The sequence below is a fragment of the Rissa tridactyla genome, chromosome 8, assembly GCF_028500815.1.
Source record: "Rissa tridactyla isolate bRisTri1 chromosome 8, bRisTri1.patW.cur.20221130, whole genome shotgun sequence".
Lineage (NCBI taxonomy): Eukaryota > Metazoa > Chordata > Aves > Charadriiformes > Laridae > Rissa > Rissa tridactyla.
The window spans coordinates 48,171,463-48,189,955 of record NC_071473.1 but is presented as its reverse complement, the minus strand read 5'-3'; the positions used below and the strand labels follow the sequence as shown (position 1 = coordinate 48,189,955).

The following is an 18,493-nucleotide window of genomic DNA, read 5'->3' as shown; positions in this document are numbered from 1 at the left end:
GTTTAGAGAGAGGTCAATGTGGGTTTTTCTCTAACTAAACACTTTCCTAAAGTTTCCTTGTGGAAAAAATAATGAAGTCATCTTAGAGTTTTTAAAGAATTTTTATTTCTTTTTCACCGTCTGCATTCGCTTGTCTTCTCAGCATGGATGTTTAATCTTTCTAGGCTTTGTGAATTGCTCCAAATGAATAAGTGGTGAGCTGTCTCTCTAGGAGCTAGAGGCTTATTCTAAGGCCCTAATCACTGAGTAAACACATCTTTGCCCTCCCTCTCTTACAACTGCTATATAATAGTCGAGATTCTAGCACAGTAACCTGGATATTGCAGGGATCGACGCTTTGAAATGCAGAATGGCTGATCCTCAAAAACAGACAGTGCCTGATCTTCCCCTGCCTCTTTCTTCTTTTTAAATTAAATATCACCACAGAAATGCTGTTTTATTGCTTGATATTGTGCATCAGCGCCCTGGATTTTCAAGTTTAGTTTCAGTCAACATTGTTGGCTGCACTTATATGGATCTCTGCATGTTGGGCTTATTAATGGCCTTCCTGGCACATGTGTACGTGGTTCTGAAGAACACTTAAATTAAATTAGACAAACATTAATGCAAATTACTAATCCCTTTCCCAAAGTCTAATGTTCAAATGTATTCTTCTTTTTATAAACAGTCATTAAGTTTTATCCAAAGCCAGTATATGAGGTGATGGCCGTACAGGTTTTTACAATGACAGCTTGTCTCAGAATTGCATCCCGTGTCTTGCTATATCGATACACATCAATATCTAGTGTTCAGTGTTACTACTCATGAAGAGAAATGACTTTAAGAAGTCTGAAAATAGCATTTACCATATCGTCTAAGCAAATATGTTCAAGTAAGATTTTAAAATAAAGTAAGTAACTTATATGGGCATGGGGGAGTGGAAAGTAGTAATTTTCTGAATGGTATTTATAATTCATTGAATACCAGATGTAGGATCATGGTCCTTAACTAGCTCATAGTTTCCCTATGTTTTTCTCAATCTGCTTTCTGTCTTTACATACACATAGACTTGCTTTCCAAAAGGTGGTGTGAGGTTATCATGGGGACACAGCACAGCTCCGTGCTGCTGGCAGTGAAGCTCAAATATTACTTGATAGGTTTTCAGAAGAACGCGGCACAGAATATTTTGTTTCCAGAGGCCACAAACACCATCCTCAACATTGAGTCTTTGCTGACATGGTAACTACAATGAGATATATCGGTGCTAACAAACTCAGTGTGGGATTTGATCCATGCATGTCTCCCGCACCCCTTCCCTTGCGTCTTACACATTTGCAGTGCTGGGGTGAATGCTGGACCTTGCTCCGTAGCTCCATGAGAGAGGTAGCCAGCTGGGCTAACACATGGCCTTTTGACCAGCTACACGTCAACTTACGAAGTATGTGAGAAGCTGATGTGCTGTGGGCCTCCCCCCATCATATGGCTGGATGGAGAGCTGCCAAAACATCCAGCACGTAGCGTCGCAGGCGTTGGGACTGTAGGCAGCTGTATTGCTACTTACTCATTTGGCTACAGATGGGGTGAGAACAACACACTGTCATTTTTTTCAGGTTGTTTATAATTGTTTTGTATTGTAGATGCTGTTGTATCAAGAGGTGTGTTCCTTGCTCAGGGAATTGTTCCAAATGTTATCTTTATTGGGCAGCAAGCCAAAAAAGTTTGCTCATTTCTTAAGCTAAGTCTGTTAATAAGGTTTTTGGTTTTCATTCAGTTGTTGCTATTTGCATGTTGTAAGCATATAATATATCACATTTTGCTACCCAAAAGAAAATATTAGGAAGCATTGAGAAGATTTACGGATTTGGAAGGATGGACCGTTTCAATCTACTGGGTTTTTTCCCCTGTGTGTACATGTTGAGATACTCGGCACCCTCAACAAACACCATAGGGTTTATTAACACACAAATCTGCAGCAGTAATTTTAAATTACTAAATAGCCTGAGGAAGTTTTCACTGATCAATCTTCTCTCATGTCTTTTCAGAGAAAGCTTCTTGCTATCTACCTCCACCATGATGAAAGTGTACTAACCAATGTCTTCTGCTCACAAATGCTTTGTGCTGAATCTATTGTCTCCTATCTGAGTCAGAACTTCATCACCTGGGCATGGGACATGACAAAAGAAGCAAACAGGGCAAGGTAAGACTCTTTCGACTGTAAGTGGAGCAGCTTTTCTCTTAAGGAAGACCCTTATCTCTATGTATCAAATCTTTTGTTGCTTGATATCTATTTGAACTAAAAACTTCATGCTCGTTTTTAGCTAATCAATGAAGCTGTGCTGGCTAACATTCGCTGAGAATTGGACTGCCCTTGATTTCATTACAAAGTGACTTCTTACTCCCGTGCAGGAAAAAATAGTTGAAGTTTTTTGAGTTAATTTTGCACAAATAGTTCTTGGAACGTGTCTTCACAGTTTTGCATCGCAGTGCCATAATATTTTGTGACACTAATTTATGTACATAGGTGTAACTGCATTAGACCTGTTTGGAATAATAACTACTGTTATTAATGAAAATCTTATTTAAAAAAATAATATTCATGTGATAAATTAATATCCAAACCAGATTATGCAAAAAATTAAAAGCTTGCAATTCATATGAACTTTTTCGAACTACAGTTTTCTTACAGAACGTTCCTTTGGTAACGTTCAGATATTTTGATAGGTTTTAATATAATAAAAGCTATCCTATGTCTTAGAGAGGCCATCATTTTGCTTATAAGTAAAGAAATTAAAAAGCTGCAGATTCCACCTCCTTCTACCTCTTTTGTGTGTTACCAAAAACTTCTTTATGGTAAGACTTCTCTCTTCTTTGGTTATTTATCAGTTGATCATAATCTATTGAAAATAATGATTTTATGATTATACTTATTATTTTTAGAAATCAGACTTGTTTGGTTTTCTAGCTTGGACCTTATTTCATTGCCTTTATTTACACAGATGACGACTGCTTGCCAGGATAATGTCTTGCGTATATTACTGTAATGAGGGTTACTCGAACTTTTGAACAAAGGATGCAACTGTCATTTGGGCTGGGATAAGGTTGCCACTTTTTGTACACAATTCCATTGATAATTGAACAATTAAAAGTACATATTTATGTTTCTTGTGGCATGCTAGAATAGGGCATTCGTGCATTCCTGTTCTTAAGTATGTAAATTATGTTTAAGATTTATTTACTGAAAGCGAGCATGGAGAACAGAACAATCTCTTTTTCTAATACACTTTTTAAATGACACTTGTGTTTCACTGGAATTCCTCACTTGACCTTCTGCATTTTGTCATTGGACGAATCTGCAGCTATTTTCCTAGTTTACGTTATTCTAGAGAAGAGTTAAAGATTATGGAAAAAAGCAGTTGCAAAACAGATAAGAAGTTTTTAAAAAAGAAAAGAGAGAGAGGAAAAAGAAACATCTAGGTTCTTTCATGTGACCAAATACATAGACTGGAAAGTTGCTTAAGTCTTTTGGTTTTGCCATTCACGGGCAGTAAGGAGCCTCCTCCTTTTCTTTTATCCCACAAGTTGCTGTAGAAGGAAACACTATTTCTAAACCATCTGTAGTGGCTAAGTTCAGTTGACTACCTGCTGTTCTATTGTTCGCTTTTCTATTTAATTCTCTAGTTTCTTTTATTTTACAATGACAAAAAATTGCAGTGTAGTTTCTTTTGAAAAACTGTGTTTGAGGGTTTTTTATGACTGACGATCAACAGCCATGTAATTGCTTTGTTGTGTTTTACTAAAGAAATCTATTAAGTAGCACAACTTTGATACACTAGTAATAAGAGTTTGCAGGTTACAGAGACACCTGTGGTGACCAAAGCGACAGAAGCTGCTTATTAGAAAGAGCCTGTACAGCTGTGTCCTATTAACTCCTTATGACACTTCTTAAAACACAAAATAAAGGGCTTGTTTAAGGCTTTATAGCTATTCTCAATGAACCTAGTCACTGATTGTGCAGTACGATAGGGTTTTTAAGCCTTCATTTTTTGCTTTCTATTAACAACAACAAAGAAACTGTCATATTAACAGTGAGGTCAAAAAATAGTAAGGGGTAAACAAGGCATGCTGGCTCGAATTAGAATAATTTCTCGGTTGTATTTAGTGTCACATCCTGCTCCTTAGAGTGTGATTTCTTCAGAGGGGGCATGATGCTTCCTTCTCCCCTCAGAAAGTGCCAACGCACTGTAGGCATTCCCATAAATAAATACTCAGTACCTCTGTTTAATTACTACACTTCATTATGTGACATGACGACAGTGCTCTTGGAGCCTGTCCTGTTCTGTTTCCCTACACATACAGTTGCATGCAGCTTTTTATTTGAATGGGAAGAAGGCAACAAGAATAAGAGAAGGAACTGCTTTTTGCATGCTGCTGTAGCCCAGCGTTGTTTGCAGCAATCAATAGGGACACCTCAATGTCAGTAGTAAAAGAGGTTTTCAGCGCTGTAGCGTGGCATGACTGATGTCAAACAGATATACGTACTTTCTCATATAAGCAAAAAAATGTTGAATATTCTGATTTTCTTCTTGCTCTTTGCTGTCCTCTTTGTGACATCTGTGGATGTCAGTCTGTTCTAAAACCAGTCTTCGCAGCGGTTTCTGTCCTCGTTAATGAAATGGGAATTTACTGTAGAAGAAAACTAGCTCCAAAATCTTGTCACTTTTTCCTGATTTTTTAAATATGATTCTTGTTAGACACTGATGCGGGGACGTGCTTTGAATCCTGCATTACTGTACACTAGTGTTTTTCAGCTGGAATCTCTCAGTCTTGTTCTTCAACATCCACTGCCGCAGAGTGAAGAGAATTCTCTAGGTAGGACTAGAAGGAAAACACTGTGTAAGCACCAGGGTAACTGTTAGCTGTACTGCAAGAGCATGAGCATTACGACTTTGGGAGTCAGATTTTTAAAAATTTCTAACTACAGCCACCCAGGACTGTTACTTTGTCAAACTGAAGGAGAAGTCTAGTTAATACAGTTAAGAGGATGTTTTGGTTTGGCATTCGCAGCTTTTAATTGTCTCTGACATAAGGTTTGCAGGAAAGGGAACAATTACTTTGGGAAAGTGCTGCAAATTATCAATCTTTTCATTACTAGAATAAAAAAATCATAATAAAAGGCAAAAATAATAAAAAAATAGCCTTCATTTAGGAAAATAACATGGTGTCTTTATAATACTGTAAAGGAATCTACGGGAAAGCTTTATCACAGTTTAGACTTCAGTTTAGCGAGCAACTGTGTGGAATATTCTTGTAATTTATGTTATCCATGGTCAAAGGAGGAAAAATACCCACAAAGCTACAGGTATATCTTTCACTTTCTTGTTATATTCCACTCAATCGAATAGTGAGCTTAAAAATCACTGTTGGCTTTCCATTGCTTGCGATGGAGATTTGCTACCGTGCCACTCCAAAGAGCAGAAATACGCTGTTTCGTGAGGTGTAAGGAGGTAGTAGTGGTGTTTGACAGCAGTGCTGTTGACAATTCTGGCCCTACCTTTTGGACCGAGCACGCGGCTGCAGCAGCTCACCGGCTGCATCGGGGCATCGCATGGGCTAAGCGATTCCTCAGGTTTCCAGGGAGGTTGTAGGATAGATAACAGGGGAGCCAGACGTGAGCAGCTGGAGTTCTGGCACTTTCTGACTTCAAAGAGTTGACTAAATACCATTACTCTAATATAATTATGTGCATGTGTGTGGGAGGTATGTGTATGTGTATATGTATGTATGCAAGCACGTGCCTAACTATTTTTGTTAATTCATTAGTATACATTCGTATAATATATTTGTATCCAGGACAGCTACATAGTGAATATATATACACTTACATATATACCTACACATGCATACATACCCTTATGTTTGTACACAGCATTTGCAAACATAGATTATGCGTAATATTAACAGATTTCCAATGTACGTAATGTTTGCCAAGCAAAGCAATGCCAAAACCGTAAAACAGCTTTTTAGCTTTTGATATGGTCGCCCTTGGGCATTGTATTTCAAGGTGTTACCAACTTTTCTCAGCTCTGATGACAGGTACTTGTTAGTTTTAATGTTCAAATGATAGTTTTTCACTTTGCTTGAGCTTAGGAAAGAGTTAATTGACTAAAGCGCTTCTCAGCAGCAGGTTGTCTTCACCTGCAATTTCCGTCATCAAGTAATTAGCCATATTCACAGTTGCTGACCCTTAGTGCTAACCTACTGAATGATGCATGCCTGGATGAAGACCAGTTGACCATATTACTCCAGCTCCCCAATCCTATTTGATCCTTCAGCAAATATATTGCAGGTGTGGGGTCTGTGAGTGCTGGACTCGGGGAGTTAATTTCTCACTGCCTCTTCAGGAGTGACCGTGGATTCTGTATATGTTGCTTGCAAAACGGTTGGACGTGTTCTTTGGGCACTAAATCCTTAACAGGTTTCACAGAAGAGTGTGAAAACCTTATCTATTGTATTTTGCAATATTTTATTTAATTTACCTTAATAGCAATACAGTGCCAGTCAATAAAAACAGGTCAAAAGTCTAATTAATGTTTTAAAAATAAAGGTTCTCAAACACCAGGCGAGTTTGTCATTTTCTGTATGGTTTGTTTTGAGGAGGAAGAGGAAAGAAGGTGAGGAGGGAACCCTTCTGTTCCATGATTACATCCCACCCGCTCATTTTCTCCTTTTCTCCTTTGCTTTTGATTTTAGTGGCGGTCTTAACAGAATGTCAAGATCAATTTGCAGCATGGTTTAACTCAAGGTTTGCATTCTGCCAGCAGCAATTGTCCTAACGAACAATGCCGTGTGTTCTTGTAACTTCAGAAGCTTTTAGAAGGCTCATGGCAAGGGCAGCATCTAATGACTTTATTAGTGTAGGGTTTCAAAATGGGCCCAGTAATTGTTCGCATCTCTTTGTCATCTAGTCATAATTACTGCATAGTATTGTTCGGGGTTGCACTTGTGAATAGTTTCCTAATAGCACTGAAATGAAGAAAAAAGGAAAAGGATAAAAGGTGATTGTCTCTTTAGATGGAGAACAAAACAGCCTGTATATAGATGATGGTTAAACTGTTTATTATACACCCACCAGAAAAGGTAAACTATCCCTGCTTAAATATTTATATACTTCAAGGTAATTTCATGTTAGTAGTCTAAAAATGTCCAAATTTGGAAAACTAAAAACCAGCAGAGAATGCATTTTAATCTGATCGTGATTAGTAAAATATGGAAGTCTTTGTGATATTCACCTATAAATAGAAAGCAGTCACTCTGTTGGTGTGATTAAGGTTTTCAGTGCATCATTTTATATGCCTATATACTGTACAGTCATCTGAAAAAAAAAAAATTATTAAAACCACGGGAATTAACTAAACTGATGTATTTTAAGTCCCCACTATAAAACCAAATTGTAAAGTTCTATCCCCCTGTACTCAAACCACAGCATAGTTTATTAAGCTTGTTGAACAGAAAAGATGAAAGAATAAAACTCTGCAGTGTCCTGTGCAAAAAAGGTGAAGGCAGAAGAAGAGGTAGTCAGGACAGACTTGTTGGGCTGCTTTGAGGAAGGAGAAAGAAGTCATTCACAGGTCCATCTAAATACAGGAGTCCACAACTGCACCAGTGGAATTGAAGCTGTAGAGAAATTTAGATGCATCCATGCATCTAAATCAACTATCAGAAGAAAACATTGAGCTGGCAGAATTGGAATCATTTGTACCAAAATGCAGCTGAGTGCTGCAAATGAATCTCTTTGGTACTGCCGGGTGCGTGATCAGGACACAGGTCTCTGCAGAAGCGCAGGTGCCCATCCTCTTCCCTTAGGTTAGGATGACTCTGCTTTGACCTCTCTGCTCTCCTTTTTGTCACCGTTCTGACTGACTGTGGGTCTCAGATTGCTGCAAAATATCAGTATTCAGTCCGTGCTCGGCCAGAAGGTTCAACTGTACCTGTGTCATTCCTGACTGATGGCTGCCTGATCTAATCTTTGGTGTGAGGGAGGTTTCTCAGCATTTCTCCATAACCAGTTCCAGTACTTGACTTTCACTGCCTTCAGGCAGTTCACACTAGTAGGTAACCTAAGTTTCTCTCACAGCAATCAATGACAATTGTATCTTGGTCCACTCAGTAGACAATGAGGTATTGTCTTCCTTTCTGTTTTTGTTCTTTGGACCTAAATGTTGCTCTTTTTTCCTGTGATTTTCTTAGACTAAGCAGCCATGATTCCTTCAACCTTGTCCTTTTGTAGACATTTGTTATTGCAACCTTCGTGTGGTCCTTCTGTAATTGTTCCACACCTTTACTGATGCGCTGTGCCTAAAACTGCCTTGTCAGGGCTAAATACAGACAGAGGATTATTTCATGTTGTACAGACCATGCTTCTGTTTACTCACCCCACTATGATGCTTGTCGTCTTCACATCATGACTTTTCTTCTTCCCTTACTGCCTGATTCTTACTCCGTATTTGTGCAATTGTTCCTCCTACTCAGAGACTTTCATTGACCTTGTTGAACTGCATTTTACTTCTCAGGACGTTTCTCTGATTTGTGAAGATTAATCTGAATTCTTCTACAGACTTCCAATGTGCTTGTAGCTTCTCCCACTTTACTAACATCTGCAAAGTAACTACACGTACTCTCTGTTCTTATCTAGGTTGTTATTAAGTCTACCTGTAGCAAGCCTTGGATATTCCTTAGCAAATCATATATTACATGCCTTTCTAATATAATAGGCAATAATCAAAGCTACCACTGATAGGCAAGCGCGTCTTGTGTTTTCCGTTTTCAGTACAGCGTTTCAGCAAGGGGTCCAGGTATATTTTGTTTATACTTTTACCAATGATTTTGTCTGGTGTCCAGTGGTATCTGAAAGGATGGATTAATGAGTTTCTAGAGGGATGTGGTTTAGACTAAACAGGGTTATAAAGTATTTACCTAATCTGTTTGAACCTTACGGGATGAAATTAGATCTTCCACATTTTATGAAGAGATAGATAATCCGCTCATCAAGGCTTTACTCTTGCGTAAAGAAAAAGTGGATAAAATCATGCTTTTTAGATTGGAATTCCTGGATATTTAGCGTGTGGATACTAAAGAGGATATCCACATCATTTGATTCAAGCTGCTTTATATGTCTTTAAACCATGCCTTGCATGTGTTGCTCATTCCCCCTTCTGTTAGAGTCAACAGTTATAACCCTACCAATGTGGGTAAGACAGTAACTCTGCATTATGGAGACTACAGATAGCAAGCATATTTTAATATAACGTTTCATGACCTCGGCTTTTACTTTTTTTTTTAAAATGTAAATACCTAGTACAAAAATGTTATTTTTACATTAACATTTTAATGAGTCTTATGTTGACTTTGCAAAGTATATAATTATTATTAAAAAATAATCAGAAATCTTGAATATTTAATATTCATCATTGTTTTCTTCATGCTCAAGAAAGAAGTTACATTTTTTTCACAGACATTTCTGAAGCTTTAAAGTTTCTTAAAGTAAGGTTGGCCTTGGGAAGTAGTTGGCCGTAAATAAATCACACTTTTTTGGCCCCAAATCATCCCGGTTGTGGACTGAACACCAGTTCAGACTAAAAGGGAATAGATGTTTTAGAAGACCTTATCAGATTTGATCCTGCTGGAGCAGGGCTTTAGGCTGAGAGGATATAGCAAAAAAATCTCCAGTGCAGCCTTTCAGTTAAAAAGTCCTTCACAAAAAGCATTGTGGGCACCATGTGCCAAAGGGCCTAATTTTAGGTAGAACTTTTCCAAAGTTTTCCCGCCAGGGTGTAAAAATTAAAAGTAGCTACAGGAATATTTATAAGACCGTAACAAACAACCAGATCTCTGTTACTTATGGTGATGCGGAAAGGAAGAGAATTTGACCTTTAGTGCACTAGCCAGGTTTGCAAATACAATTATTAATTAACCTTAAGGTGCTGGCAAGAGTTTAAGAAAAGCAAAAGCAAAGCAGAACTTTCAGTTTTTGCTTGAACATACAAAAAACATTCAAAATGTAGCATCAGCTGTCCCTCTTTGCACATTCCAGGAGTACGCTACAATGTACCACAACCAGCTTGCTCTGCATTAGTTTCCTTCTGCAGGTTTACTTAATTAACAAGAAAAAGATAGAATTAGTATTTTAGATTTAGTTACTCTTTCTGCAACTACACTATGCCACGACTGCTTGACGCTTTTATGTTATTCGTAATGTCTTGAGAAGATAGATGAATTTTGGGATGTATTCATCCTATCGAGTTGTATCATCAGTTTGATTCCCGTCGGTAACTGAAAATTGATACCACAACAGAGGACAGGCATCGAGTAGTTAATGTTTGTTTTCAGTGATGACTGGTAGGTGGTGTCCATGTCTTCTTGAAAACCATTCCAGTTGCCACTTTTCTGAGTGGAAAGAGAACGGAGACTGAATTCCTCTGCTCTTTTAGAGTCCTTCTGCTGGATCGAGGCCAAGGGCAGCAGTGCAGCATCGAGCTGTGATTTTTCATGGAAATGCAGAGGACTCTTATTGCTCAGAATCATCAGTTCTTTGCTAAGGTCTTCCTTTAATTCCTCTTAGTTTCTTCAATTCTTTCTGAATTCTTCCTCTGCTAGGTAAGAATAAGAATCACTTTGAACCAGTTCACATTGGAAAACACAACGTGACAGTTTGGGAGCCAACAAACGCCTCTGCCTTGTGTCCCCTTTAGGGACTGGGCACCAGTGATGCTCTTAGCTTACCAAATTACTTAAATTGAGATATTAAAGGAATATTTACATTCTTCTAAACTATTTAGCATCATAGCTTTTTTGTTTGTTTGATCATTTTCATGGTGTGGTAAGGAGGGATCTTGCGTAGTCACGGATCCCAACTTGACTGCAGTAGGTCCTGTCCATATGAATAACAAAAATGTGACACAACATAATACAGGAGATACATACAGGAGATAATACCAGTCATTGTAATGATGAAACACCTCCCATTGGGAGCAGCTGCCATCGCCCACTTAGGGTTTGGCGTTCTCCTTTGGGCTCTCGCCTCTAACAGGCAATACATAGCTTGTGGCGTAAATAGGTATCGTATAGATCGACAGCTTTCCAGAAATCAAAAAATCATGAGCTCTGAGATGAACACTTTTGAACATCAGCACTGTGGCCAGAGGTGGCCCATTTTGTTGTTAAAAAGTAAAAGCTGCACGTTCTCACAAAAACATATTGTTCCTAAACCTCAGGATTTACAAAGTTCTCCATAGCATGTCTGAGATCAGGAGCTGTGGTAGAGCACAGACTTAAGCTGTAATAAGTCTTAACCCTTTGGTTTTGAGACTTGGTAATATTTTAAGGTTTTTTTCCATAGATTTTTAAAGCTGCTATGTTTTAGTAATTGCCTGCTAGCAGCTTTTTTTAAGTAATATTAAATAAATTGCATTTTGTGATAAAATTACAAAAAAGTTATGGCAGCAGTGTATTTTAATATAATGAGTCACGTGGTAGGGAATGATAACGTTCTTCTTTGGGAAACTAAAGTGCTACGAACATGATAACTCTTCGCTCAGGTTATCTCGGAGTACACGTGGAGGGAGAACTGCTGTGCAGTGATCGGCAACCCCCCAAATTAACATCTTCATTTCACCGGAATAATTTTTCCTGTGTGCCACTCTTAACTAAGGAGTGAACTATGTCTAAAAATTAATACCCGTTCCATCTACATTTAAAAGATTAAAACATTTTTAATTTTTTTAGGGTTTGTTTCTGTATTGCCAAGCCATGGTCAGTGTCCATGTTTATTCTGTAGCTTTAATAACTGCTGGTTTCATTGCTAGCCAGTCATGAAAGATGTAAAGAAATGATGTTGTCTGCCAAAACTATTACTTTTCTTGATGAACTTTATTCTTGTAACTTTTGAGAATTTTTTTTAAATGGATTTTTCCTTCATAAAATGCTTTTTTTGCCTTTCTCATACTTCTCCCTCCTTGAATATTTTTGTAATTTAAAAATAAAAGGACTAGTAGGGTGCCATTTGCCCTCCCCTTCTGGCAGCGTTCCTCTGTTTCCACTTTTGGTTGGAGATCACAGTAATCCAGCGTGTTGTGGAAAACAGTTCTCCCTGGAGGGACATCTGGCTCTTTGATGCGCTCCACAGGCAGTTCTCTTGGCAGCTCTGGAGATGCCACCGAAAGATCTGGCACACTTCTGTTTAGATGAAAGCAAGCAAATCCCTTGTTAGTGATGTACAGAGTAAGATGCCGGTTGTTGCACCGAATTGTTTTGGTCCTACTCACATACTTCTGACAGTAAATATTAGCACAGAGGAGACTTTTATTTTTTTGCTGATATGAATGTGGAAGAAAGTAAAAAGGTCTGCAAGTACAGAATCAGTAAAGGCAGAAAAGGCAAAAAGAAAATTAGTGAAGTAATTGCAAAATCTATGAAGAGGCACGAAAAAAACTGAACAGGGATCATGAATGAAAATTTGATTCCTACCCATCTAGTATAATGAAAAGAAGAGATATGTTATGAGTAATTGCTGAGCACTTACCACTGACCTGGCAAAGAGCACGCGTGTGAGTGAGTAATCGCTGGTGAACAGGAGTTACACGGTGTAGGTGTTGGAGATTGCTGTTGCTATCTTTTCATTCAGTGTTGCATCGTTTGACTACTTTCACATTTTTGTTGGCTTTACTACGTTTTAGTTCAACAGACATGTGGTGTCTGTCTTGGTTCCAAAGGGCAGGATCTATTTTGATGGATCATGTTAGTGAAAAGAGTTTCTCGTGTGTCTTCGCTCTGCACCGAAGATACACACTGATAACCACCAGATGGTTGTTCATCCCCCACAAACATCCTCATCGCAGCTGCCCATGCTGTGATCTGGACATTCATTATTCAAAGTTGGAAGTGCTGGGAAGACGAGTTGTTTCTCATTCCTCCCCCAAGAAAGACAAAGGCTGCCTGATGGCAGCGGTGGTAAATCTGTGGCATTCGGTTCAGAATTGGCTGCTGGTGTAACTGGTACATAAGCGAGCTGGACGCTCTCCCTGCGAGCTGAGCAGATTGCAACAGCGGCAGAGGAAGGGAGGTGATTCGAAAGAGCAGGGCAGATGGCACCAGGGGCTTTAAGAAGTGGCCCCAAGAAAAAAAACAACCGTTATGACGGGAGATGTTGGCATCTGGCATCTGTTCTGCTGTTCCTCAACCGGGAAAGTATGTGTACCCTTACAATAGCCTGGCATGACGTCCCATCTTCTGAAGCCGAGGAGTTGAAACCTATTCCCAGCCTCGATTATAGAGGACCCTGATGTAGCATAATCTGTTAGGTTCTAGGTAGTCAGTCAGAACTTCCATGTGTAAGAATTCACCTCTTGGAAACATTATTTGGGAGATCTTTTAATGTACTGAAGTACCTACTTCATTCAGAATTCTCTGCATACAAAATCCAGACCTACAAAAGCATATTTTGAGACTGAGTTATGGATTAACTAAATACAGACTTGATTTAAAAAAAAAAAACAAAAACAAACACCCAAACCAACACCTTTGAGTCGTGCAATCGGTATTGTAATAGTCTCTTAGTTTCGTTCCTTCTAGCAGTATTCTCTACAGCACTCTACAGTTAATACTAATATTAACCTTGAGTTAAATATTTAGTTTTCACCTGAAACTTCAGTGCTTTTCTTCTGTGGTGCATTGAAGACTGTTAAACAGTTATAATACACAAGTTTCAGGAATTCAGTTCAATTGACCCCTGTCTTTATTACTTTCAGGAGTGAAACCTTGAACGCGCATAAGTCATTTTGCCATTAAAGGCCACCATTGACTTCTGTGAGGCCAAGATTTCACTTACGTGTTCCCACCTTGAAAAGCAAAACTAAGAAAACCCATTATTTAGCTTAACAATTTATATGTCCAGACTTTATAGACACTTTATTTTATCTTTACCAAATAATATGTAGAGACATAGCTGTTTTTGATATAGCAGTCCCTATTTGGCATTTTTGACATTGTCTTTCTGGGTGGTAGTTCTGAATGGCAAAAGACGGGGAATCAAAGAGCCAAGGAAAGGTATTTGTCAGAAACAGTTATGGCTTTGAAATACTCACTGGCTACCCCTTCTCATTGTCTTCCATCCAGCTATGGCCATAGTTATACTACAAATTGTCTCTGAGGAGGGTGTTTGTTTTGGTTTTTTTTTTTATACTTAAGGTGCCTCGAACAAGCCCAATGTTGTACTCATCAGGCTTATCAATTTTTAGCCATTTTATTAGATACAATATCTATTGATTCAAAAAATTACAATTTTGAATCTTTTCAGTATCTCTAAGAAGAAATGACTTGGAGTGCTTGACATTTTAGTGCAGTTTGTCTTTTCAAATAGATTTGGCTTCTAATGCATGTGACAACAGGACTTTGCTCTTCAGTTAGAGCATACATTTCAGAGTAGTTGTTACCTAAAATATTATCATAAGGCATAAGAAAACACACGATTTAAGTTGCCTTTCATGAACATAATTAAGAATTAATAAGCCTTTACCAGTGGCTAGTCCTCAGAATTTCCACTGTTTTGCCTTTTGTGACCCGTGTTATTAAAAGTCCATTATTTTTACAGACTTTATTAAATTGGATCTTATTAAAGCATTCTATATTTGCATTTGGTCTTTCATAATTCATTATTATTATGACATTTACTTTTTACCATCAGATCTGAAAACATATCATAAGCTACCCTTTTCTCTTGAAAGAAATGCTAATTTCAAACAGTCCTCTAATGGAAGAGAAAAGCTTTATCAGTTTTTTCATTTATTCAAGATCGTGTTAAGAATACTAATGCTAGACTTCTGTATGCTAATATCTGAGAGCTTTTTTTGGTCAAAAGCTTAGAATTATTGTTTTTAGACCACACTGCTAAGTATGTCACTGGCAGGGCCCTAGTACAAAAGAAAATACAATTCTGAAGTACCACGTTTTAATTCTATGACTGATAAAAACAATTTCTTAATCTTTCATTGTTAAATAATGCTTTCACATGAAATCATACTAGTTTTATACTTCATCGTATTTACTAGATTATGGCTCTACTTAGTTTCTCTTTAGAAGTTTATAACAATTGATTCAGCATGATTATTTAGGGGGGTTTAGTTTTGAATCGTAGCCTGCAGAATAGCGTAACAGGAAATAGAATTCTTCGTGAAATAAATCACTGTCTCAACCAGTTACTAGTTGTTTTAATTTAGACAATCTGGGATCTATCATATTTGTAAATATTCTCACAATTCTCATAATCATAAAAAGGGAGAAAGAGCTCTAGAACTGAATGCAGAAGCCTAGATGCTGAACAGTAGATAACACTCAGTTAAGCTGCTGAATTTAACATGCATTTTCTTTTTTTAAATGAACTTCAAAAACACCTCTATAACGTTAACTTTTTTTTCCCCCCTGCATAGGTTTCTGACAATGTGCACTAGACACTTTGGGAGTGTCGTAGCCCAAACAATTCGAACTCAGAAGACAGACCAGTTTCCACTTTTCCTTATTATTATGGGAAAACGATCATCTAATGAAGTATTGAATGTAATACAAGGTACAGTTCTCGCTTTATGTTAGAAGTAGTTCTTACGTCAGTATTGAAACTGTTAGAAGACATCTTTGGTAACTGATTCTTTTTAAAGATATTCAGAATATGAGTTTATGGGGTTGCTCAGTCTGGAGAAAAGAAGGCTCCGAGGAGACCTTATAGTGGCCTACCAGTATCTTAAGGGGGCCTACAAAAAGCTGGTGAGGGACTTTTTAGGATGTCGGGTGATGGTAGGACTAGAGGGAATGGATTAAAACTAGAGATGGGGCGATTCAGACTGGACGTTAGGAAGAAGTTCTTCACCATGAGGGTGGTGAGACACTGGAACAGGTTGCCCAGAGAGGTGGTGGAAGCCCCATCCCTGGAAGTTTTTAAGGCCAGGCTAGATGGGGCTCTGAGTAACCTGATCTAGTGGGACGTGTCCCTGCCCATGGCAGGGGGTTGGAACTAGATGATTTTTAAGGTCCCTTCCAACCCTAACAATTCTATGATTCTATGATTCACACAAGAAACTCAGTTGCCGTTCATAAATGTGTTGATTAACATACTATTAGAGATTGAAGTTGCCATGATTGTCGTAGAATCATAGTTTAAGGGTTTTGTTTGGTTTGTTTTTTTTTTAAAGTAGAAGCTAAATCTCCTAAATAAGGAGCTACACTTAGTTTTCCAGATTTATATCCATATAAATTACTGATTTCCAAAAGATTTTGGGTGCACATTTTCGTAGTGCTGGAATGCATTTAGTTCCACATGTTAACATGTGGACTCCTGTTGCGTGTAGTGGGCTAATATTTGAACATGAGTTGCTTTTTCAGACCTGCCTGCAGTGTTGGGACCTCAAATCGAGTCAGAATTTTAAGAGATTATATTAATCTCACATAAATGAAGCTTTCTGCCTTACATGAGCAGGTTTTTTCTGGCATAACTATTGCTCTGGTTTCACTGACAGCAAGATGACTTAGATGTGGAGCGATGCCCTTTGACTGCTGTTCTCAGTAACTCTTCAAATTAAAATACATCAAAGAATGGCTGCCTCTCATTTCTTCTGCTTTCTTCACAAGTTTGCCTTCATGACAATGTGTCCTCATTTATTTATTGCTTATATCTAGCAATCTTTAGTCTAATCTCCTTATTTTCCTGAGGGAATTCAGCCTGTGTTTTGCAGACAGCATTACTGTTTCTTTCTGCATATGAGTTTAACCATTTTCTTGAGGAATCTGCAGTGCTTCTTCCTATGGCCAAAATTGTGAATTTTGCATGGGTTTTTGTCTCCTTAGGGCAATGTACAGCACAACAGTAATTCATGGTACTTCTGAGAGTTAAAAAACTTATTTTTTACAAATAACCTTATAAATAGATTTTTTTCTTGTTTTCATAACCCTGCAGCATAGTTCAGCATGTGTATAACTTTAGGCACCCGTGTTATCCCACTGAAGTCAGTGGTGCTTACTGGCTTAAATTACTTAACTGTTTTAGCAACTTGGTGACCCAACGTCGTAATATCATGCAGCTTTATATTATAAAATAATCCAAATTATCTCATTGCATTCATTAGGTTTAAATGATTTCTCAGGTTTTCTGCAAACAATCTTTTGAACTAAACTAAACTAAACTAAACCGATCGTCTATTGCAGCCTTACTTAAATTTATCTTTTACCAAAAATCAAATGTGCTGTGCTTTGTATTTTCCCATGAAGTGGAACACTGGTATCTTTTAACAATATGCCCTCGAGGGAATGGTAGTCTCTGAAGTCATGCGTGTTGTAGCACGCGGGAGAGCATTTTCTGCTAAGGTAGCAAATGCTAGAAATAGGAACAGTGAGGGTCTTTCAGGGCTGGGCGAGAAGGCATGTTTATAGAAGAGACACAACAATATAGAACCCTAAGTCCCAGTGGCGTTTATTGAAATGCAGACTGTCTAAGTTTGCTTTCGATTTTTATTTTTTCCTGGGTTTGGAAACTATGGGGGCAGTTTTGTTTTCTTTAGTGGTACTGTGGCTTCTGGTTAGTTTACTTCTTTTAAAATTTTGACCAACATCACCAATATAAAGCTAGCTTTTGTTGGTATCGTTCTGCCAATGTCCAAAGACTGTTTACGTTGGCAGATGTTAAGAGTTTCTGGTTTTAGACCAATTCTCACGGTCTAAGACCTTTTAACTACTATGACAAGTGGCTCTAATGGGTAGTCAAAGTCTTGAGTTTAAGCAGAGAAAACAAAGACTGAGTGCATCTTGGTAGGAAATTAAACAAATCTTTTAGTCTTCCTGAAGACTGGAGGCACATTGGTAGAAAAATGTGAGGAGGTGTCTCTCTTCCTATGCACGTGCTGTATTTCTTGATATATACACAGACGACTTACTTTTCTGCTATTATTAGCTTTACAGATTTTATCAGAAGTAAATACACTGAAGAGAATATATTATAATACTTGGAAGTTTTACTACTAGTTATACCTGAATAAAGATGCGTGTGCGCATACATCCTTTTGATCACTGTATTCTGGGATTTTTACATTTTTTTTTAACAAATCCACTTCAGTGCTGCCGCCAACATCCTACCTTTTGTTACCCGACTAAGCAATTGCCTCAGTCTCCCTGATTTTACCTGGGAATTCTAAAACTGTAAAATCAATTTCATGTCAGGGAACTCCAGACATAGGAAAGGTTATAAACCTTTCCTCTAACCTCAGTGATTAAAAGAAATTCCATGCAAGCACAAAAGCAATTGTTCAGATTTGAACGACCTAAAATTTTAGCCTATGATCAACATTTGTTTGTGAAAACAATTTTGGATTTTCAATTAAAAGGCAAACTAAAAGCATTGTGTTGAGATATTTGCATTTTCTACTCTGTCTTTTTCTTTTTAAAGTCTGGCTATTTCTTATGGATTAATTCTAAAATGACT

At 37.9% G+C, this 18,493-nt stretch overlaps 1 protein-coding gene across 1 annotated transcript in view; it reads left to right on the top strand.

Annotated features, from left to right (window-relative positions):
• Positions 1-18,493, top strand: part of FAF1 (Fas associated factor 1) — a 171,206-nt gene that overhangs the window by 122,566 nt on the left and 30,147 nt on the right. Inside the window, exons 13-14 of the mRNA XM_054212624.1 lie at positions 2,022-2,176; positions 15,459-15,595. Coding sequence (XP_054068599.1) covers positions 2,022-2,176; positions 15,459-15,595 — 292 coding nt within the window. The remainder of the gene's footprint in view (positions 1-2,021; positions 2,177-15,458; positions 15,596-18,493) is intronic.